Source organism: Bombyx mori, chromosome 12, assembly GCF_030269925.1.
Source record: "Bombyx mori chromosome 12, ASM3026992v2".
NCBI lineage: Eukaryota > Metazoa > Arthropoda > Insecta > Lepidoptera > Bombycidae > Bombyx > Bombyx mori.
Window position 1 is genome coordinate 8,632,165 of NC_085118.1, and position 22,109 is coordinate 8,654,273.

The 22,109-nt window shown below is 34.5% G+C and overlaps 3 protein-coding genes across 10 annotated transcripts in view; 2 read left to right on the plus strand and 1 right to left on the minus strand.

The window, feature by feature from the left end:
* The first annotated feature begins 428 nt into the window (after positions 1-428).
* LOC101746060 (coiled-coil domain-containing protein 191) lies at positions 429-10,732 on the plus strand. 5 transcript variants are annotated; one of them, XM_021350055.3, is made up of 8 exons: positions 429-870; positions 1,178-1,221; positions 2,730-3,556; positions 4,118-4,338; positions 4,452-4,597; positions 6,947-7,330; positions 7,426-7,580; positions 10,178-10,732. In XM_021350055.3, the coding sequence occupies exons 3-8, from the start codon at positions 3,171-3,173 to the stop codon at positions 10,317-10,319; spliced, it is 1,434 nt and encodes a 477-aa protein (XP_021205730.1). In that variant the 5' UTR covers positions 429-870; positions 1,178-1,221; positions 2,730-3,170; the 3' UTR covers positions 10,320-10,732. The 5 variants fall into 5 exon arrangements, with proteins under 5 accessions (XP_021205730.1, XP_021205731.1, XP_062527419.1 ...); XM_021350056.3 differs by having other exon boundaries at positions 429-819; XM_021350053.3 differs by lacking the exon at positions 429-870 and adding an exon at positions 900-1,095.
* Positions 10,733-11,755: 1,023 nt separating this feature from the next.
* LOC101746205 (palmitoyltransferase ZDHHC23) lies at positions 11,756-17,634 on the minus strand. 3 transcript variants are annotated; one of them, XM_062671437.1, is made up of 6 exons: positions 17,420-17,633; positions 16,540-16,749; positions 16,134-16,211; positions 15,526-15,702; positions 15,116-15,219; positions 11,756-14,441 (listed from the first exon to the last, which is right to left on the minus strand). In XM_062671437.1, exons 2-6 carry the CDS (start codon positions 16,722-16,724, stop codon positions 14,401-14,403), a joined length of 585 nt encoding a protein of 194 aa, XP_062527421.1. In that variant the 5' UTR covers positions 16,725-16,749; positions 17,420-17,633; the 3' UTR covers positions 11,756-14,400. The 3 variants fall into 3 exon arrangements, with proteins under 3 accessions (XP_062527421.1, XP_004929510.2, XP_037870316.1); XM_004929453.5 differs by having other exon boundaries at positions 17,217-17,632; XM_038014388.2 differs by lacking the exon at positions 15,116-15,219 and having other exon boundaries at positions 17,217-17,634.
* Positions 17,635-20,973: 3,339 nt separating this feature from the next.
* LOC101746579 (uncharacterized) overlaps positions 20,974-22,109 on the plus strand; it is a 105,200-nt gene continuing 104,064 nt past the window's right edge. For both annotated transcript variants that reach the window (XM_021350052.3, XM_012693242.4), the window contains exon 1: positions 20,974-21,619. In XM_021350052.3, coding sequence (XP_021205727.1) covers positions 21,611-21,619 — 9 coding nt within the window. In that variant the 5' untranslated portion in view covers positions 20,974-21,610. The remainder of the gene's footprint in view (positions 21,620-22,109) is intronic.

Consider the following 22,109-nt stretch of genomic DNA (forward strand, 5'->3'; position numbering starts at 1 on the left):
CCTGTCCCTCAGCCCAGTAGTAATGAGATGCTAGTCCAGGAGCGAGGGCGTCCTCCAGGACTAGAGGGGGAGTATGTAGCAAACCGACCGGTACGTCACTCTCGCGGCCGTATGCCCGCTCGCTATACATAGTTAGTATCTATGTCAATCTTGTAACAGTGTATAATCTATGTTCCGGGCGCTTCCGTTTTGAGTGTGAATAGCGTGCGCCCGCGTCTAAATGTAATTATTGTTTAAAATTGAAAATTGTTTGTGATAAAGGAAGATTAAAATTCGAAATTCGATATTGGTGACTAACCCATAGTTTTAAATACCCCTGAGATCTACCCCTCACTATAAAATTAAATTAAATGAAAGGAAAGATAGTCTCACTTTTCAAAGTGAGCTCAGATTGTTGTTTACAAAATAATAATGATAATATTTTAAATTTAAAATAAAAATATTAGATCGACATTATGTAATAAAATTTATTCTAACATTGAGGGCGGCGCGATAAATAATGCTTAAGGCGGCATCGAGTCTAAATTCGTCACTGCTCTATTTTATTGATTAAATCAAATGTTGTTGTGGAAACAATCTTTTTATCGATTCAATAAATATACCTGTCTAATTTATTACAACGCTTATGTATTTAGACTTCGATTCAAAATTCCTACTAAATGACCAATAATTTCTACAAAACTTTGGTATTTGTTTGTATGACGTGTTTAAAGCGGCAATTTTAAAGTTATGTAGTTTTGTTCGTTGTTGTTTTCAATAATGAAGAGAATAAAATTTTGAGTCTTACTCCTGAGCTTGGTAAACACACAAATAAAACTGGTAAGAAAGCAAAGTAGAAGAGAATTACAAATAAACTATTACATCATGTATGTAAGTTGATTAAATTACCTACTTTAATTATCTTTTTATTACTATTTATTAAGTATCAATTTTATTAGAATTAGGCAAATCTTAAGTTCAAAGAGATCAAAAAATGGTTACCTTGAACTGTGTAGGTGTCAAAATGATTTTACTGTGCCTACATTCAGTTGTGGTGACTGCCCATTTCTCAGTTATGTTACAAGAAAAACAAACAAATCAAAGTGGTACTTCACGGTAAATGCAGTAATGTATAGTGCGAGAAGCCGACATTTTTATTTATTTACCTATATTTAATGTCATATTTGTTGTCTTCCAGGTCAATGGATTTGAGGTTAATAGGAGTCGAATCGGGAGTCAAAGGTTGGTGTAATATATTTATATATAAATTTGTATTACCATTCCACCATTATTTCTAGGATTTTTGAAGTAAACTAACTTGTAATGAATAATACTACAATCCGTACCTAAGTAATATTCAGAGCAATTGTAGGTACTTATGATTAAAGGCTGGTTTAGATTATTTTACATATGTGCCGGAAAATATAGATTTGTTTTACACTTTTCCGCTTTCCTTAATGTTCCACTGATTTTGCTTTTCTGAAAGAAAAAACGTATTTGGCTTATTTGGCACATATCATTTATTGGTTACTTCTTGTAATATTTCTGTGTATAATAAATAAGTCTCAATTGTATTGTAAAACTGATTTTCAAACCACGTTTCAAACCCTGTAATCGCAGTGCAGAGAGAGCGCTGTTGCCTAATCTCTGGTGAATTCTTTAGTAGTTTATAACGACACATGGGAAGATAAAATGATACCACAAAGCCAGATGAGATTGGGATTATTGATAATCCGAATGGTAATCTTCTGTATCAAGTCAAACCGACGCACTTTGTGTTTAGGAGTCCTGATCCAGCAATGGTATTAGTACTCCATGCGAGACCAGACTTGTGTTTTGTATAGCTTTGTCCAGGTTTTATAGCCTTATGCCGATTCGCTCTCTTGAGAACTTCCTACATTTCAGAAGCTAGTTTGGCTTTGCCTTCTAAATATCTCCCGTATTTAACGACGAAGCAACGACCAAAAGAATCGTAATATTCTTAAAAAAATCCTAGGGCTACTCCTTAAAATTGCGGCGCCGGGATACCTTTCTTTTCATATGTACTAAATGTATCCCTTATTGCTTTGTTCTCGTTTGCTATTTGACAAAGCGTAGTCAGCGAGCTTGCGTTGACTTGTATTCCCTAACCTGACACTGAGGAGCTAGAAATACCTATTGGAGGCAATCCTTTTGCTGGAGCTCAGATTGATGCAGGAATCAAGATCATTCTGTTAAGACCCGCCGTTGCTTCGTCTTCTATTTTCTATCTAATTAATTAATTCTAACTCTTCTGCCAATTCCTGTTGTGGATGAAGTTGGTACCACCACTCCATCAATATCTTTTTTTTTGGGGTAGTGGTACCTACCCGTGCGGACTCACAAGATGTCCTACCATCAGTAACAGATATCTCAAGATCAACAGCGATAACAGTAAAATTGTGTACGTTTTCTGGTCAGTAAGTGAGTCGTCTATTATCAAAGGCGGCAATCTGTACATTTGGACAAAATTTTTTTATTGATATGTCAATACAGATTTATTTGAATATAATCGTCTCCTTCAAAGAATACGGTTCAAAACCTGCATTAAATAAAGGTTAATAGTTAACCTGTTATTTATCTAAGATGTCGTTCCGAAGAGTTTTGTGACTGCCAATGGAATACCAAGTCAATAATTCGTTTTTCTGATTTACCAATCATTGTCCAAAAGTCAGATTGCCGCCTTTGATAATAGTCGACTCAAGTAACCGATTAAAATAATCTTATTGCAGGAAGCCAATAAAGAAGACCAAAGAATCTAATTTTAATAGGCGTCATAAAGAAATAATAAAGTTAAATTACAGTTCCAAGAAACTGAATGCAAAAAGAAATTTAATTTTAAGACATTTCGATTTATATACATTAAGAAAGGTTTTTAATAAATCTTTTGTGTTAGATAAAGCATGTAGAGAAATCGAAGATGAAATTTTTTTTGATCAATATTTATCAGAAGATTCTGGTGAGCTTATCATAGAAAATGATAAAGATTTTAAAATGATAGCTAGGCTAAAATCACAAAAATTTAAAGCTGGTTTTAAAGTCGATGAAAAATTTAAAGTCGTAAAACAATCAGATAACGATTCAAGTACAGAAATTAATTTGGACAGTAATGATCAGATGAATGTGATCACGCTGGTGCTGTCGACGATTTGGATTTGGAAAATTTATTAGTAATGATGGCACTGTCTTCGAAACCCGAACTGGATGGAGTTGGAATTAAGTTGCTTAATAATGAAAACGAGAAACAAAATCAATTTGCTAAAGATTTTGTTCCTTTAGCGTTACCTTCGAACATTTGCAATGAAATCAGTAATGTTTTGAAAATAGTCCCGTTTAGGCTAGAAATGAACAATCGCAAAATGTATCTTTCGATGAAATATGTCCGAAAATGGAAAACTTATGTCAAAAGAAAACAAGATTTTTTTGTTGAACAAAGAAAAAAAACGTTAAATACATTTTTTGAAAAGTTAGAGAAGAAAAAATCTAATATTAATCAAGCAAAAGATTACACAAGTAGAGCAAAGTCTCAGGTTAAAGACTACAAAACTTATCAACAAAGGTTTGTGTCATATTATAATTTTGCTTTGAGATATCTATATTTATTTGTGTAGTAGCTTTCCAACCGCAGCTTTACTTATGCGGACTACATTGTGTCAACCGTTCTTAGCATTCGAATGAATAGATGGCATTCCCAGGATTCAACCTATTTCCATACTCAATTTCGTTAAAGTCGGTTCAACGATTTGGGCGTGAATGCGTATCTGATCGACAGAGATACGACGATTTTTTTTTACCGTACAATTTTAACGAACCAAATCTATCCCAAGTAATCGCTAATTAAATACATTAAAAATTTACTTACATCTAAATATATACTATGTACCTACTAAATTAGTTAAAACCTCCCTGTGAAAATTATGATGCGCGAACAAATAAGCAGAAAAAAAATACTCTAAAGATCGCTGTTTTACGGTTCTATTGCTATTACATCCTGTCCAACTTTATTTCTTTCCTTCAATGTTCAGACATATCTGATTGTACTGTTATATTATTATTTATATTGACTTTTTCATAAATCAATTAAGTACATAAATGTTTAACTAAAACTTCACTATTGCAGGTACAAAGTTCAAAAACACATAATTGCTTTACAAAAGGCTAAACTTGAAGAACAGAATAGAATTATAGAAGAATTGAAATACAACAAAATTCTAGAAGCTTCGCGACAGTCAGTCGATGAAATGAGAGAAGAAGTTCGTAAATCTTATTTCGAAATAGATAGACAGTTAAAGCCTAAAATAAAATGTTTGACCAACGAACTAAAGATACCTGAAGTTGATGGTAAGAACATGGAAACTTATTTATTTGTTTATTATTGGATTGAATAGCGGTTGAGCGGTGAGTTTTCTACCCTTACCTACACGTACCAAAATTATATTGCTTACTATTTTCAGAATCGTCGTTGGTCCTTCATTGTTTAAAGGTGCCGCAGTTTTTACAAAGAATGGAGAAAAGAGCACGTGAAAGAGAAGAAAAACATGCTATGATACGAGAAAGACGTAAACAAATGGAAGAAGATAGAATTAGACTGAAGCAACAGGTCATTAACTAAAACATTGTCAGCGGCCCATCCCTATTTCTACACATGTCAGGTTCCTTGATAATCAACGGTTAGCCATATGGCATCATGCGTTATGATTTGTCTTTAGTTTGATGTAAAACATCTTAAAATTGTCAGCTTGGTGGGCCGTATGCACGTCTGCCTGCACGGGCAATAAATAAATAAAAAAGATTTTAGAGATATACCTAAAACAAAATCATTAAAATTGAACTACTTTTTACTAATCGATTTTATTAAATTAAGATTCCTAAAAAAACGTCATTTTTTTAGAATTTATGTCTGGTTCTGTATTCTCGCTTTAAGCTAATAAAATTATAGTAAGTAACCAACCGATGAAGGCCTCTTAGAACTCATACGCACTGTGCACCCGCAATGCGAATGTACCGAAGAACCATTGCTATTTGCGGTCATTTCGATTCATCTCAAAGATGAATGTGGAAGAAGTCGCACCTATTTACGACTATTTACTTAAAAAAGATAAAATAAAGAAGTTCTAGGTACATCGTTATTATGCAAACACGAGATGAAAGCAAGAATTTTGAAACAATTTTCAAATTAAAAAAGTATGATTAATTTTTCGGATATATTAGAATGAGCATAATTACGTTTGAACAATTATAATTGAACATTTTATCTAATAAAATTGATAATGGAGTAAGTTTCAATCAATTGCTGGCCGCCGCAAATTGAGCCACACGATACGAATAGCAACCAGATGGTCGCCATTAATTTAGGGCCTTCCATTTCGAAAAGGCGGCGCGATACGAAAACCCTCTGGTTGTGGCTGCCGGTAGCTACATACCCGATCTTGCGGAGCTAATGGCAAACAGTTGACGTCGCCCAAAACACGACATTTCGGATCCTCACGATCCACTATCGGTGCTTTTAGGCACCTCAAGCACCAGTCACTGTTCTCGTCGAACCCGTCGCCTGCGACGAAGAGATCGGCGTGTAAATTAGCCCACTGAGTTTCTCACCGGATCTTCTCAGTGGGTCGCGTTTTCGATGCGGTGGTAAATTCTGCGAAGCACTGCTCTTGCTAGGACTAGTGTTAGCAACGTCATCAGGCTAGCTCACCCACTCGCTCGGTGAATCTAATATGACCCTTCGAGGGCACTAGAATAGGTAGACAAAAAAAAAATGCCGCAGACCTCCGAGCGATCGGAGCGGTTTGCGGGTAGCGGCGTAGTGCGTATGAGCCCTTAGTGTCGTATTCGCGATTGCTTTTAGCGCTGTGGAATAAATATAGGCTACCGACGATTAGGTAGGGGGAAAAAATCTGTGAAACAGGTCACCTTTTTACGGGGCGAACTAGTCAATTCTTATTTCACTCCATACAGAAAGGAATTCTTCCGATTCTCGATATTAGATAAAATTAGAGGCTACAGAGGGAGTTTGGTCATATCTGTTTTTTTTGCACCATATGTTCCATGGTGCTATTTGAGGTGATACCGTCGTGTTCATTTCATCAACGGACCACCCGCTGCCGAAGCGATGTTTAACCTTGCTATCTGGAACCTCTGTGTTCAATCACAAAGTGTTTCCATGAATTCTTCTCGCTCTTGTCTTACCTGTGTATTTGCTATTTCTAAAGAGGCTTCAGGAGTATTTAACAGTAGGCAGCCGCTTGGCTGTCCCCTGAATGTACGCACGTGCATGAGCGATGGCGACAGCTCACATCAGTCGGGCTCTGCAGTAGTTCATTTCAAGGTCGTAAGCACGCAGCGAGGTGTGCAACCACCTCGAACATCAAAGAGTACCGTTCAAGGGTGCCGTGTGCTCAAATTGCGTTCGCTATTTACAAAATGTTTATCGGCGGAGGATTGTTAAGAAGAGCGATGGTCACCCAAAAAGCAGTTAAATGAGATGAGTCAAAAGTCTTGATGGCACTCAATCGTCGGTTCTCGCCGGTGACTTGTTGTAGGTACTATTCCTCAAATCGTGATTTAACTCATGCAACCATGCCTGGATTAGGTACTACCTAGTCTTATAATATGCAATATACGTTATGTAGATTTTATTGCAAATTAAGTGCCCCGACCAACGTAATAGATTGTAGATAATTTTTCATCGCCAAACAAACTTTTCCGGACCTTTATGATAATAAAAAAAATAGCATATCAGTTCTGCCATGATGCATACTTCAACGAACATCAATTAGTTTTTGGGTTACTTAAAATCTATCCCCAATTAGTTTTTTAATCATTTTAGTAACTAAAATGATTAAAATGATTAAAATGATTAAAAAACAAATGATTAAACAACATCATACACCGATAATGTTAAAAACAATATCAACTTTTATATATTAATTTAATTTTACTGTAGGAAGAATTATCAAAGGCCGAAATGGATAAAGAAGAAAAACTTAGGAGGATTACAGAATTGCGTGAAAAAAGAAAAAAGGATAAAATAGAAAGCATTAGACGGAAGCAATACACTGAAAGAATGAGAGCTCTTAGAGTGATGGCTGACCTACACTACGAGAGATATTTAATGGTTAATTATGCTATCAGACCATTAAAAAAGCTATTAGAAATAAAACGATACAACGTAGAGATGGCGGAGTCACATTATAATTTCCAACTAAAGAAAAACGTATTCTTAAATTTCATGTGGTATACAGAAGATATGGTTTTCGAAAGAAATTATGTGGCACAAAATTTTTACCGAAAAAAAGTACTAAGAAAATACTTTGAAGGATTTAAGAAGGTATATAATATTATAGTTAATATTGTTATATAATCATTGTTTAATTATTAAGAAATATGTTTAGTAATTTATTTTATCACTGGTCATGTTTACAGAATCATTATGAATTCGTTTTGAAAATGCAAGTAGCCGTGGATTACTATGACTACTACGTTACTAATTTTATGTTTCGAAAATTTAAAGAAGGAATAAATGTTTTACGAAAGGAGTTTGAAATTAAAGTTCAAAGAGCTGATGCATACTATGAAAGGTAAAATTTTAAGGGTGTGGCAAGCATTATAGAATATAATGATTGAGATTTGAGACCTCATGCTTCAAGGAGGGTGGTCGCATTTACGTTGTAATAATAATTATGTTTTTCATATATCCTGTATAGCAGTGAGCTAGTTCACTTAAAAAAGTAAAAAAAAAAAGAAAAAGAAAATTGGAAAGCCATAACGGCTTTTAATGGCTCATGAGTCGGGCTTAAACTTTCTAGATAATTATTGAATTTCTTGAAGAGGTATCATAATCGTCACGTTTAGCACACGGGTTGGCGATCGTAGTGCGCTGTTATATTTCTCAAAGAACACTGCGCCCATTCTCTGTAGAAATTATTTTATCAGTGTATAACCCAGTTATTTTTTAATCCAATTATTTGTTTGAGGGTAAGTGTCATTAATGTAATAAATGCAATGTTTAATTTACATAAATTGAGTTGGGACCTATTATTATAACCATTGATGACTACGTGTTATCTAAATACTAAAGATGTCTCAAATAAGTATATTATAATATGTATATGCATCAGAGAGTATTTGTGGACCGGTTTGACCATGTTCGTGTTTCGGTACTTCTAAGACTCCCGGCCGCGTTCCGGTCAGAATAGTTTAGAGAGAGAGAGAGTATTCTTTATTGTACACCAAAAAATAAATAAACAGTGCGATACATTAAAAACAAAAAAGTACAATTGGCGGTCTTATCGCTAAGAGCGATCTCTTCCAGACAACCATCAGGTGGACGAGAATCATTTGGAAACGAACTACGCGCGGTGTACCATTCCAGTGAAATACATATACATATATGTACACATACATATACACATCCCCAAATCGTATTGACATTACAACAGGCTTTTCAATATATGGACAGTAGACTGTAGAAGTAAGGAGGACTGTCTTGTATATGGGACAAGTTGAAAAAGTACCTGTAAACATTAAGTTATTGTTGGAAGACTCATCGAAATAGCGTTAGTGTAGGAAATGGAAATGTGATGAATATGGCAGTTTTAAATAGAATGAAGGGTGCTGGGTTGAAAATTTTAATATTTTTCGTGACTTGTCTAGTTAAAAACTATGCATGCTTAATTTAAAATCTCAACTATTCATTTTTATTACAATTTAAGTAGGAAATGTTACTTTCCTTCTTAATATAATATCCTACTTTAATAGTTTACGGCGTTGTTTTTTAAATCTGCCCACTTGCTACTGTGGCGCCATCTCCATTGGTTCCCTTTCAGCAAACACTTTTTAATACACTGAGATGTCCCCCGTTACTTCTAATAAGTAAGTACTTTCTAAGTAATTACAAATATATAAATATACGCTCAAAAACAAGAGATTAAACTATACAACTAGCTTTAATCACGTTTACGACTCACGAAAACAGAAGAAAATGCTATACTAATTTAATGTTATCTATCTATACTAATTTATAAATCTAGTGTTTTTTACGGATGTTCCGTTGTAACTACTGAACCATGCATCCGATTGACTTGAAACTTGGTATCAATGTAGAAAATACATGTACTTAATGGATAGGCTAATATTTATTTATTTATTTATTTATTTATTTATTTATGTACACACAGAAAACAAGACACAGTACAGAGTAATAGGAAAATTATGTACAAAGGCACTGCTTATTTCTTTGAGAAATCTCTTCCAGCAGACCTGCGAGAGGATAATGAGAATAATAATAAAAAGTGATAAGTGTGTGTAGAACACATAACTAAAATAACAAATACAACATGAGAATTATAGCACATACACATAGCAAATATTATAAGTAACACAGTAACACTCGTATATGCGAAGAGTATAGAACCATGATCATTCGGTTGATGATAGATAAAATTGTTTGACCTTGTATTTAAAAACGGAAACAGACTTGCAAACTCGGATGTCAGCCGGCAACGAATTCCACAGTCTGACCGCGTGCACAGTAAAGGAGTGAGAATAGAAATTGGTTTTGTGGGAAGGGAATAACAAAACAGAACGTTGGTTGGACCTGCAGGGAGCATCAGGAGAACGAATGAAAGAGAATCGCTCACGTAAATATAAGGGAGAAGTGGGCTTATGTAGGATATTGAATAGGAGACATAATATTCGAGTATTCCTACGAAGGCGTATAGGGAGCCATTTAAGTTCTTTGCGAAAATGAGAAACATGATCGAATTTTCTGAGATTGTATATAAAACGGATACATAGATTTTGCATCCTCTCAAGCTTGTTTGAGAGCTCCTCAGTGGCATCCAAGTAGCAGGCATCGGCGTAATCAATTATGGATAGAATGAGAGCTTGGACGAGAGATATTTTTGTATGCTGAGGTAAGAAGCCCTGCAGACATCTCAACGAGTGCAAGGCAAAGTGCACCTTCCTACTAATCTCAGCAACGTGAGAACTCCACGAAAGATGTCGATCTACAATAACACCCAGGTTTTTAACTGAATCGGTTAGAGTTATTATTTATATGAGTTGGACTTCCTAATAATAATGACAATAAATAATAATGTTAATTTTAAATGCGCAGCGAAGCGGGCGAGTAAGGCAAGTAATTAATAATGTCAATGTTTACATTTCATTTCAGTAATCTCCTGTTTAAGACTTTTACATGTTGGCGTACGTTGCCGGCTTTGAACGCACTCAAGAGAGAGCAAGAGGCGAGGAAAGCCAAATGGAGACAGAAGGTTTTACAAGTCGTCCCTGATTACACTCCGCCGGATGACTGACTGATTACCTTATCTTATTGTTTCACTGTTTTAAGGTGTTGCAATCAAAATTAAAGTTATCTACTATTTCACAATAGTAGCTACGTTTTTTGTCATAGTCGATATTTCAATTAAACCAATTATTGCTTAATTACTTTACTTTACACTATAGAGTATACTAAATAGTAGGTACTTAAGGGGCATGATTGTTGGAATAAGGGTCACTAGACTGCCTAGTTTTATGTCAATTATTTTAATAATGAAACTAAGTCTAACTAAAGTCTACGCTACCATCTCTAATTATAGGTACTTTTTATATAAACATATATATGTCTAACTTGTCAAAAAAAGTTGAACGCCTAGCTTAGCGTTAGCTTTAGGCGTAATTTAATTAATATTATTTTTACAGAGTCTAATAAAAACAGTATTGGATAGTTCGTGTTTTATTTTGTCGTAAAATTGCATTTCCATAACCAGGAGTCTAATGGGCAAAAGAAGAGGCCGACGAAGTAATAGCAACAACAGGAAAAGAATGGAGAAGCAAGGCCAAGAATAGGAGTAAGCTGGAGGAGGCCTATACCCCAAGTGAGATTCCTATAACATAAGTTTTAAATTCGTATTTTTTTTAAGAAAAAATTTTTTTTTGTACGGTATTGGAATCGACTATTATCAAAGCCGGCAATGTGACTTTTGGACAATTATTGGTAAATCAGAAAAACGAATTATTGACTTTGTATTCCATTGGCAGTCACAAAACTCTTCTGAACGACATCTTAGATAAATAACAGGTTAAGTATTAACCTTTATTTAATGCAGGTTTTGAACCGTATTCTTTGAAGGAGACGATTATATTCAAATCAATTAATCAATCAATATCAATAACATTTTTTTGTCCAAATGCAAAGATTGCCACCTTTGATAATAGACGACTCATTGGAAATAAAATGGGCTTATTAATATATTATTATTAACCAGGAGTCCGTTAAGCAATAACATAAATACTTGATGAGGTTCTTCATTATCTTTTTTTAATCTTTGCTAGTAGACACCATGAAATGCGAGTTTTTTAACTTCTCGATCGCGTAAAAGTTAATTCAAATTTGTATGGAGTTGAAACAGCGCCCCTAGCGACAAATTAAGAGAAGCTGTTCCAACTCCATACAAATTTGGGTTAACTTTTACGCGATCGAGAAATTAAAAAACTCGCATTAAACAGACTGTTCAGTGTATGTTCTTTATTGGTCAGTAATATTTTATATTTTTGCTACAATATAAAAAATTCCGAAAGAAACGTAAATATCAAGAACTATTTTCTATTGAAAATTAGACGGCAGTTAAGACAATATTCAGATAACGACGAATAACATTTTAGCAGACAGTGAGTCCGAAATCTTTTTTAGGCAAATATTATGGCGGTTACTTGAAGACATCAGGTAGGTATGTTAACAAAAACAATATTAGGAATCATACGGTTTAATAATTAATCCCCGAACAAGCATTCTTGCTCCGTCTTTATAACAAAATAGTAAAGGAAATATATATTAAGCGATCGAGTAAATTAATACCTTCCAATATTTATTCATATTTATTGCTTAAGATTAAGTAGGTATACACATAGTTTTTTTTAAAATGGTAGTATAATAGCTGTTGCCTCATATTTTTGATCGGCCATAAAATAATTCCTAGTATGTACATAGTATATGAATTAATTATTCTATCAATGCATTAGTAAAAAACGGACTTTTTGGAGATGGTTTTGGAATTAAAATTCGATCAAACGAAAACGGGACACTGAAATGTAACAAAAATATACATCCATAAAATTTAGCCTGCGACAGAATGACAGGACAGAGTACTTACTTACTTACTTACTGATGTTCTATTTCTGTAATATGGGAACTGGACGCAAGTTTTTATTTATTGTTGTTACGTCAAGGTTTTTGTTGGTTCGTTACCATCGAAACGGCACGGGATGCAAAAAGGCTGTTAAAATACTCTGTTTACAATATAAAAAGCCCTAACCGAATCAGTGCAAACAAGTAAACGAGATGAAGAAAATAAATAAGGGCTTTGTGTCACAAAGCAATAAGAACAGAGGAAAAATTTAAAAAAGTCACAGTCATTGATAGATTGACAGAATTTATAATTCTAGTCAAGTGTTATTCAGTATGAAATTTGTAGAGAAATATTATTTATTATATTTACAATTTGTAAAACCTAATACTTAGTAATACTAACCTAATACTTACCTAATGTAGTGTTTATATGATTCGGAAATAGTTTATTATGATATGTGTTCCATGAGAAACTTCATCGAATAATAAAATATGTTAATCGAAATGTTTTGCAGTGTTTACATTTATTGTCTTAAATTAGGCATGATTATTCGATTAATATTATTATATTAAATCAAACAAAAACTTATACATTTATATGAAATAAATAAATACTTATTATGCCTAAACTGTTCTACTGTTACAGTATTTATCAGGTACTTGCTCTTAATTATTTTGGTAAATGTTACGTTCCAGCTGATTTAAAACTATAGTAATCTCATAAAATCTTCGTTTAAAACACTTTTTTGTAAACTAGAATATTATATTTTGTGGATTTCTATAGTACCAAGGTTGTACGATTTTAATAGAACTATTAGAATTGACATCTATTAAGATTATTAGTAGGACTAGTAGATTTAAAAAGCCTCACACTGGCATACATTATCAAGACGTCAATAACAACGTATTTTTTATCTAATACTGGTGCCATTTCGTCAGGGTCCGCTTTCACAGTTTCAAACATTTACGTGTATTATCTATGGTTTCAAATACTGTATATTTTTCCTAAAAGAACAGTTGATAATTAAAGATATGTCAAGATTTAACAAATTTCATATTTTTTTAAATGAATCTTATTTACGATTTAAATGTATGCGACTCGTAAGGTTCGGTCCGTTAGCAACTTTGCTAAAAAGTTCCGAACTAACTCAAATTATAAGTATTTGAACTTAGCTCTGCTAATCAATCTTGTTTTCAGTTTAATTTAAGAGAGATTTTTATTCATTTTTCTGCTTCGAGAACGTCTCGTACAAGCCGTTTTTTAATTTATTTTTGGCGATACGACTTGGCCGCCATTTGTACTATATACGCCGGATACTATTATCTGTGCTTAGTGCGAGTTTTTGTACGGAGAATTTGTATGGAGTTGGAACGTTTGCCGCTAGGGACGCTGTTCCAACTCCATACAAATTTGAGTTAACTTTTACGCAATCGAGAACGTTAAAAAACTTGCACTAAGCACACTGAAGTGCTTATAGTACAAAGTTTCAACATAAGCGAATTACTGGTGCATGGAACGCGAATAAAGCTATCGAAAATATAACTTTCTTTAATGTAGTACCTAGACGGAAAATGTAGAGAAAAAAAAATCTAATTTTAAATAGTATGTTTCGTTCTTTATATAATCCTAACATTATTTTATATTACGTGTTAATGCATGCATGTTAGATAACATAGAAACATTTCATTAAGATTTAATTAGTGACGCTATACACAAACTATTTCAATGTGAAACTTTATGTTTTGATCAAAATTTGCTGAGATAGAAATCTGAATTAGCACGTCGGATAGGTACTGATTTTTTCCCCCTACTTAATCGTTATTAGCCTAAGGGGCTATTCCAACTTCACGCGGGTATTGTTTTATCGTGGTAATGACAACATCCGGGAAACTGCGGGTATATTAATTTCTGTATTAAATACGTTAATAACTTCTATATTAAATACGACAGGGTGTTCACTGTATGTAGTTTCACGTAACAAAGAATCTGTAATTATTGTCTAGATAGCGCTGCAGCGGCTCAAGTAGGACTTTAGCCTGGGAAATGCTACGTTTTGTTTTTCCTGATTTACAAATTTCAACATAATAAACTGGTAATTCTCCGAAAATAGACGTGTTAATATTGAGCCTATTTTGCCCGAGTGCTGAACTCCGAGTATGTCATAGTTTAAGTGTATTTTTTAACTATTCATTTAAATTCATAGCCAAAGCCAAATCGATTTAAAACACATTCAGACGGCACGACGACATTCAATTTTCTGTTTACTTCACACGTTTAATACGTTCACAAGTTTTCTCCACTGGGGTTCTGAAAAAAAAACAACATGTTGATGTGTTTAGTTTTACACCATAAATATCAGTAGATTGTTCTAATCTAAATGAGCATGGTCCATTCATCCGCGTCGGTTGGTTATGTATATCATATTATTTCTATTGTGAATGTTAAAAGAAGTTGAACTATCGATTCATGTCTAGGGATTCGTAACTCTGACTAATATACCACTCACTGTCCATATTCATTTTCAGATTGTTGTCAGTATGTTTGTTAAAGATGTCTGGTATGTGTTTGTATCTGTTATGTAGCATGTGTATGTTTTTAGCACTAATAACTCAGAAGGAAATCCCAGTTCGGGTTATTGAGCAGTATGTTTAATAATTTAACCAATCATGCTCACATTCTATCACGATATTAATTAAAAAAATTTGAAACAGTTTGAAACCGTCTAATGAACTGTTCATACTGGTTCTAAGCAACTTTGAGAGACACGCCAATCTCAAAAATTTGTAGATATTTTTAATGTTAATATTTAAGTAAACTTTACTTATAGCAAATATTTTGCATGATTGAACTAAATTTATATGAAGTATTTATTATTAACATTAATTCTTTTTTTACGTTTGAGAGATTACTGGTGGCCTGGAGGCCTTTACCAGTTTTACCAGGGCAGGTGGGGAATCATTAATGCTTTAATATTTTCTTACCACTGTATTTTGGTAAATAGATGAGCAGTTGTCTTATTAGAACTAAAGCAATAACAAAAAGGTATCCAACACCATACACACAGGTCACAAAACCGAGTGATAAGCTGAAATTTAGAAAAAAATATATAACAGCAAAGCTTAGTAAACGGCACTTTGCTAGTATGTATATATAGATAACAGATTTTTAACTGAATGTCTGCATGGGCAGATTTCAGTTGTAGGTAATAGATTTAAAAATGAATGTTTTACAAATTTTGGTCTTCTATACATGAAATTTGCATATGATAATAGATACGACAGTTTACGATTATCATTTTAGGAAGACGTGACTTCAAACTAGACTTTTAGGTGTGTAACTAAGATACAAAGTTAAATTGATTTTAAATATGAACATATTATATGTAACTTACTCAAACTCATAATATGCATCATTACAATCCTCCGGCAATAATATTAATCCATAAAAAATGAATGGTTGGCACACAGTCGTCAGGCCTAAGTTGGTTCCAAATAGAAGTGTTGCAAATGCACATATCTGACCAGCTAGGAAATACACGTAATTAGGCCTCAAAACACAACAGTCCCACCTAAAAGTCAAGAGTATTGAAAATAAATGATTTGGCAGCTTGTATCATCTTGATTTGATGTACTAACTCAACCAGTGACTTTTTAGGTTTGGTAACTTTTGTACCTTTAAATAAACATTAGGAATAAGTGTTGAACATTCAATGGTCCCATTCTAGGATTTATTTGATTTAGAAACATACAAAAACATATACAGCCAAAAACAAAAAAAACTAAGATACTGACTCCAACCAGGAAATAAATTAGATAGATGATGCGGTGGATATTGAGGTAGTAGAGTGGAGTAATAGTAATATGTCTATTATGAGGAGGGGGAGTATTTAACTAATAATTCCCAGTTTTTTCCAAATTAAAGGTCATTTCATTTAGTCTGAACAAAAGAGATTGGAAAGGTATTCTATAATAAAGAAAATAATTGATAGTTCTTACATACCATATTGAATGAAAGAATCTTTCGTTGACTTCTATTTGGCATACTTGGCAGTAGTATGAATCAGAAGTTAGTACTGGGCTGAAAAAATATTTAATTATACAATTTCAACTTCTGGGATATGAATCAAACAAAAATATTTCATGGTTTAACTATATTATGTTCTGACGAATTGCTAAGAATTCCCAAAGCCCATAAAATAATACAATGTGATTACATCAACCTATCTGGCGAAGGGAGGTCAAAGTGTCAACTGTATTGTATACTGGTTTACTCACTCTTAAAACTAGAGCACACAATATAAATAGAATGGAGATATCTGCTGGTACAGACTAATTATTTATGTTACTACCACTATATCTATTCCATTTTAGTATACTACTAAGTTTTTCTGCCTTCACATACATACCTATATTCTTTGCCTTTCGAAGAACCAGTTGCTAGTTCAAAATCTGCGATTGCCTTCATTTTATAAAAAAAGTAACATGTGCATGCTAATAATAGCAGAAATATGAAGTTCTCCAGTTGAGTGACCTCAAGCAGACCCAGAATTATAATTTCAAACACCAGGAACATAGTTACTGCTGAGGACATTGTCCAAGAGAAGAAAAATGGTGATCTGTAATTTAAAATACATTTTTGAACTTCATAATTATAAAATATTGTTCCTACGTTATGCATTATCTTTAACTATTAGTTAATACTTTCTGTTTCAATAAGCTGTACCCAGCTGCAAAGTTTTTGCTGTTATATTAAATTCTCAATTTGACATTTGATTATTACATTTAAAAGTGTACTTATGAAAAATGTTTCACTATTTATAATGAATTTTGTGTTTATCTTTTTTGCATAGAGGCATAGAGCAATTTTTAATGCTGTTCATGGTTCAGAGACAACTCACGGCACAATTGATTTTAAATGTTTATTAGAGTCTATATACATTCAAGCATAAATCAATGCAAATGGTAGTCTATTTTACATTGAGTGTTAATTAACAATAAAAATACCAAATGTAAATGACAAGTTTTTCACTTGATGCTTTAATAATGAGTTTAAAGTATAAGTTTTAAATAAAGTAGAACTGACCTATTTTTTTGTCGTGGTCTGGTATACACATACAAAACACCCATACCAATTACCACCATAATTATTATAGTAATCGTTCGAGATATAGTGGCTATAAGTAGTAGAAATGGCAAAACAATAAACGGCAAAAATGCATCCATGTCAACTTTCTTATTGTTGGCTCTAAAAGGAAGAATGTCTTGAATAGTAAGGGCTGAGGATACCATATTGTAGTCGTATTTAATAGCCTCTGATGTTCGATTGTTCTGTTAAGTTTTCAGTGATTATCCTCTTTTTGGTCACTAATAGCGGTATGGTTCAAAACATGACTAACAAATCCGCAAATACTACAATAAATTACAATAACAATCAATGCCTAGTTAATATGAAAATAAAATAACATATTGAAACCACTGACATTTGACAAAGTGTTGTTTATGACAAGTTTAGTGATGTCAAATTGAAAATTAACTGCCTTTTTTGAGGGAGAAAGAGCACTGTTCGAATTGTCTTATTTTTCGACTTAAACGTAAATTTAATTGCTTAATAAAACTTTATTAACATAAGTCTAAGCATAATGTAATTTAATTTAAAACTCATCATTTTTAAGAAGTAGCATTTCTTTTATTTTCAATTTCTTTCTTACTACATTTGTTGAATTCTGTTCAATATTGAATTTTTGAATAGCGTGAATATGTAAATTTAAATTACAATACGTGCCGTATTTTTTAGACCAAAGGTATGCTGGAATGCTATATTCTATGGAATGAAATAAATATATTTTTTTATTGCCCTTGTAAGCAGACGAGCATACGACCCACCTGAAAGTGACTGGTTACCGTTGCCCACGGACTTCAGCAATGCCAGGGGCAGAGCCAAGCCACTGCCTACCTAAATTTAAAAAAAAAGATTTTAATACTTAGATGTGTGGACTAGCTCACAGCTCACCTGGTGTTAAGTGGTTACTGGAGCCCATAGACATCTACAACGCAAATGCGCCACTCACCTTGAGATATAAGTTCTAAGGTCTCAGTATAGCTACATCGGCTACCCCACCCTTCAAACCTAAACGTATTACTGCTTTACGGCAGAAAAAGGTGGGGTGCTGGTACCTACCCGTGCAGACTCACAAGAGGTCCTACCGCTAGTAATTACGCAAATTATAATTTTGCGGGTTTGATTTTTATTACACGATCTTATTCCTTCACCGTGGAAGTCAATCGTGAACATTTGTTGAGTACGTATTTCATTAGAAAAATTGGTATCCGCCTGGGACTCGAACACCGGTGTATCGCTAGATACGAATGCACCGGACGTCTTATCCTTTAGGCCACGACGACTACCACCATCTATGAACCATCTATGTGTTATTATTGAGAAGATTGAAATTTCCCGTTATAACGTTATATCGTTTTTACTTCTTCTATTTTTTTAAATCAGAATTTTAAAATTGTAATGGCTCCTCTTCACGATCGGCCATGATGGGCGATTATAGAAACTCATGATAGTGTAGAGGGCATAAATGTCTGTAATCGGCCATCATCGCGTATGATCGTGCGCAATCGCCGTGTTGCCGGTACATCAAAGCAATGATGGCCCATGATTGTGTGAGCGTCCACACCATCGCCGATTAGTCAGGATATAGTTGTCTCAAGTGTGTGTCAATTGTGTCGACTACAAAACTATGGTTGCGTGGACCTTGTTTTGTTCCGATTGATAGCCACAACCCACCACCTTATCGGTAGGCAGCGGCTTGGCTCTGCACCTAGCATTGCTGAAATCCATGGGCAACGGTAACCACTCACTATCAGGTATGCTCGTCTGTCTTTATGGGCAATAAAAAAAAGAGTATTCACGATTCTTTTTTCGCGCACAATAACTAAATGACTATATGAGCTAACTAAAAATATTGCCACAGCCGCGATCCCCTCGATTTCCATCATCAATACCTAGACGTCTTAACATATCAGTAGACAGTCAGTAAATGAACGTTCACGATTGTGTGGAGAGTTCATCATCATCGTCATGATCGCCCGATCATTTGTTGGCCCATCATGGCCGATTGTGAAGAGGAGCCATAAAAGTTAATTCGTTGTCAACATTATGTTTGGCGAAGTAAATAAAGATTGGGTCGTTCAGTAAATAACTGAAAAACTGTTATTGATCTGTTTGCACCGGCACAGATAGATAGGCAAAAGCTTTGATCGACCTGATAGAGAAAGGGCTCATTTTATGGTGAAAATTATGTGGAGGTTTCTCACTCTGGAGCCACAGTCAATTGAGGCTTGGGTAGTGGACAAAGCCAAATGTAGCATCTTTTTTATTTATTTTACCGGATACGTTATCCAATGCTTCCTATTAATGAAGTATAATTAATATATACTTAATATATTAAAACAATAAGTAAATGTAAATTATATTGTTTCAAGAAAATTGATTAGATGTATACAAGACGTCCGGTCCGATCGTTTCTGCTTAGAGTAGTAAGTACCCTTGGGAATTTTGATTATTGCATTACTACTCTATCTAAACATAATTCATTCTTTTATTATTACATATTTGGGACGCAAATACAAATTGGGGGATAATTGCAAATGCAAATGTTGAGTTGCTTTTTCGTAATGGTATAATAGTGCTTTGTTTTCCTTTTGGTTTCGTTTTAGGCTACTGACAGATTGTAGCCCGAGCATAAAAGTTAAAAATTTTGTAAACTAAAATTGTTAGTACCTAGTGGTTTTGTGCCGTGTTCATACGTTAGTTTTCCCAAGCCACCCTTACTTTTTCCTTCTATTTTTTATTGGTGTTGGTGCACCGGGAGTCACTAAAAATCAGCGCTCTTCGATGCATCTATTTTAAATAGCATTAGCTGGGACACCTCCTTTTGACTTTTATTCTTTTATTTATTTACTGGTAATATGTAATCTAAACAATGCCCCTTTTTCCGGCAGGGGCCGAACCTCCAATGAAGTATCCGCGCCTAGAGAGCACCTGGTTGGACTTGACGGTCTGCAGATGTTGGGAGTACACCGTGGGCTTAAGTATATTTTTAGGGCTCTACCGCACCAAACAACTCCTTGCAATCTGTCACCCAACGTAGGATCTCCGCCCAGGGTCAGACCCCTGTTAAAGTGGTTTCCGCGGTCAACACTACAACCAGACTCGTGGCCGCGGCATCACGCCCTACCGACAGGTCGTCGAGGCAATCGTCGACGACCAACGACGCCGGTCACCGCGGTAGGGCGTGGACATACTTACAGCGACGGGGTCGCCGATGTTTTGTGGTACCTCGTTGGGTCAGAACCAGCCTGCCAAGTTGGAACGTGATACACTGTTGGTCGGGTTGTTCATCCACAGTAAGACGCGTCGTCCCATCCTCCTGGTGCCAGCGCGCTATAGTGACGGTAGCGTGGGGCGCAGCCTCGAACGTACAAGGCCCATAGCCCAACTGGATAACGAGAGTTCTTAAGATGTTGGTCGTAATATTAATATCAACAATTGGTTGTAATAATAATAAAATACATGATGATTTCACGATCGAGTGAAAATAATTCTTTACTGTTAAAGATATTTATATGGTATTAAGAATAATGAAATAAGTATAGGAGTTGATATAAGCCCAGAAGGGTTATTCATAACAATAATATGGTCTTATTAGGTTTAATAACGAATAGAATAGTATTTTTTTTGCCTTCATCACTTACACAAAATAACAGCGTTCCATTGTAGGTATGTATTCATACTTTTATAGGCAAATTTTAATGGTTACGTGATAGTTTTTTTTTAAGGTTGGTGAAGTACTGTTGTGTGGAGTTTATCGAATTTACACACATAAAATTCACTGAATATATTCCGGTACTTTGACATTATTCAACGACGCATTATCAATATTCAGGTCGTTTGCAAGACTTCGAGTTACCTATAAACCTGATTGTATACATTTAAACTGCATCCGTTCCATGATCAGGAATAGCGTTTGTACGTATGATTAAGTACTTGTGTGTTTTGTTCGTCTCTTCCACATCAGTTCTACCCAAAGCAGATGAATATATTGAAGCCATGATATGATGTCCGAGCTTGTTGCGGCTGTGCAATAATACTATGTATATAGATGTGCTTGCAGGCCGTGCGACCGTGCCATCCAATCGACACACATGCGCCATGTCAGTCAACAACAGTTTGCGCGCGCACGCGTAACAACACTGTTTTTTACCTTATCCGCCGGTAACTACATACCGACTCACAGTCACAGTATTGATCGGGTCTCCGCCGCGAAACGGCGCCTCGAGGATGCTATGCGATAACGTCCGCGCTTAATCAGTGTGTGTACCAAGACATTACCTATACGGCCCGGAAGGCTTTTAAGGAAAATGGACGAGTGAGAAGGTGTACAGAGCTCTCTGAATACAATTGACGCAATGTCGAAGGTGAGTCTTATTGGTTAATGTTCAAGCAGACAATCAACTTAATTTTGTATTATTTTAGAATCACTGTCAAGGACTAAATATTTCAATACTTCTATAGTAAATCAAAAATTATGGAACGATCTTTGTGAAATTAAGCATTTAATGTATCTAAATTTTTTTTATTCTAGACTTAAAAATACTTCCATAAAGTTTAAAGTTTACGAATCCGGGATCTTGGTAATTTTGACAATTATTAAAAATAAAGATATTCTGTGAAAAAGTATAAATATGTTAAAGATCGTAAGAAGAATACAGTACCTATCATAAATTATCAACCCTCTAGTTTTTAACATTATTATTCTTTGTCTCAGCCACAGCCTGATCTCATAACGATATTAGTTTACTTGTGAGGGTATTTAAACCACACTTGTACCCACAACAGAATTGAACATTTCGTAATTGATGCGGTTTAATAGGAAATATAATTACCTACATTTGATCGATGGGAACA

Excerpts from the sequence above, each read along its gene's own strand:
- LOC101746060 (XM_021350055.3), top strand. The coding sequence starts at position 3,171 with ATGATGGCACTGTCTTCGAAACCCGAACTGGATGGAGTTGGAATTAAG. Across the intron at positions 3,557-4,117 it reads TACAAAACTTATCAACAAAG|GTACAAAGTTCAAAAACACA; the intron begins GTTTGTGTCATA and ends TCACTATTGCAG. Across the intron at positions 7,331-7,425 it reads ACTTTGAAGGATTTAAGAAG|AATCATTATGAATTCGTTTT; the intron begins GTATATAATATT and ends TCATGTTTACAG.
- LOC101746205 (XM_004929453.5), bottom strand. The coding sequence starts at position 17,422 with ATGGTATCCTCAGCCCTTACTATTCAAGACATTCTTCCTTTTAGAGCC. Across the intron at positions 16,750-17,216 it reads AGACCACGACAAAAAAATAG|ATCACCATTTTTCTTCTCTT; the intron begins GTCAGTTCTACT and ends TTTAAATTACAG. Across the intron at positions 15,703-16,133 it reads AGATTCTTTCATTCAATATG|GTGGGACTGTTGTGTTTTGA; the intron begins GTATGTAAGAAC and ends CTTGACTTTTAG.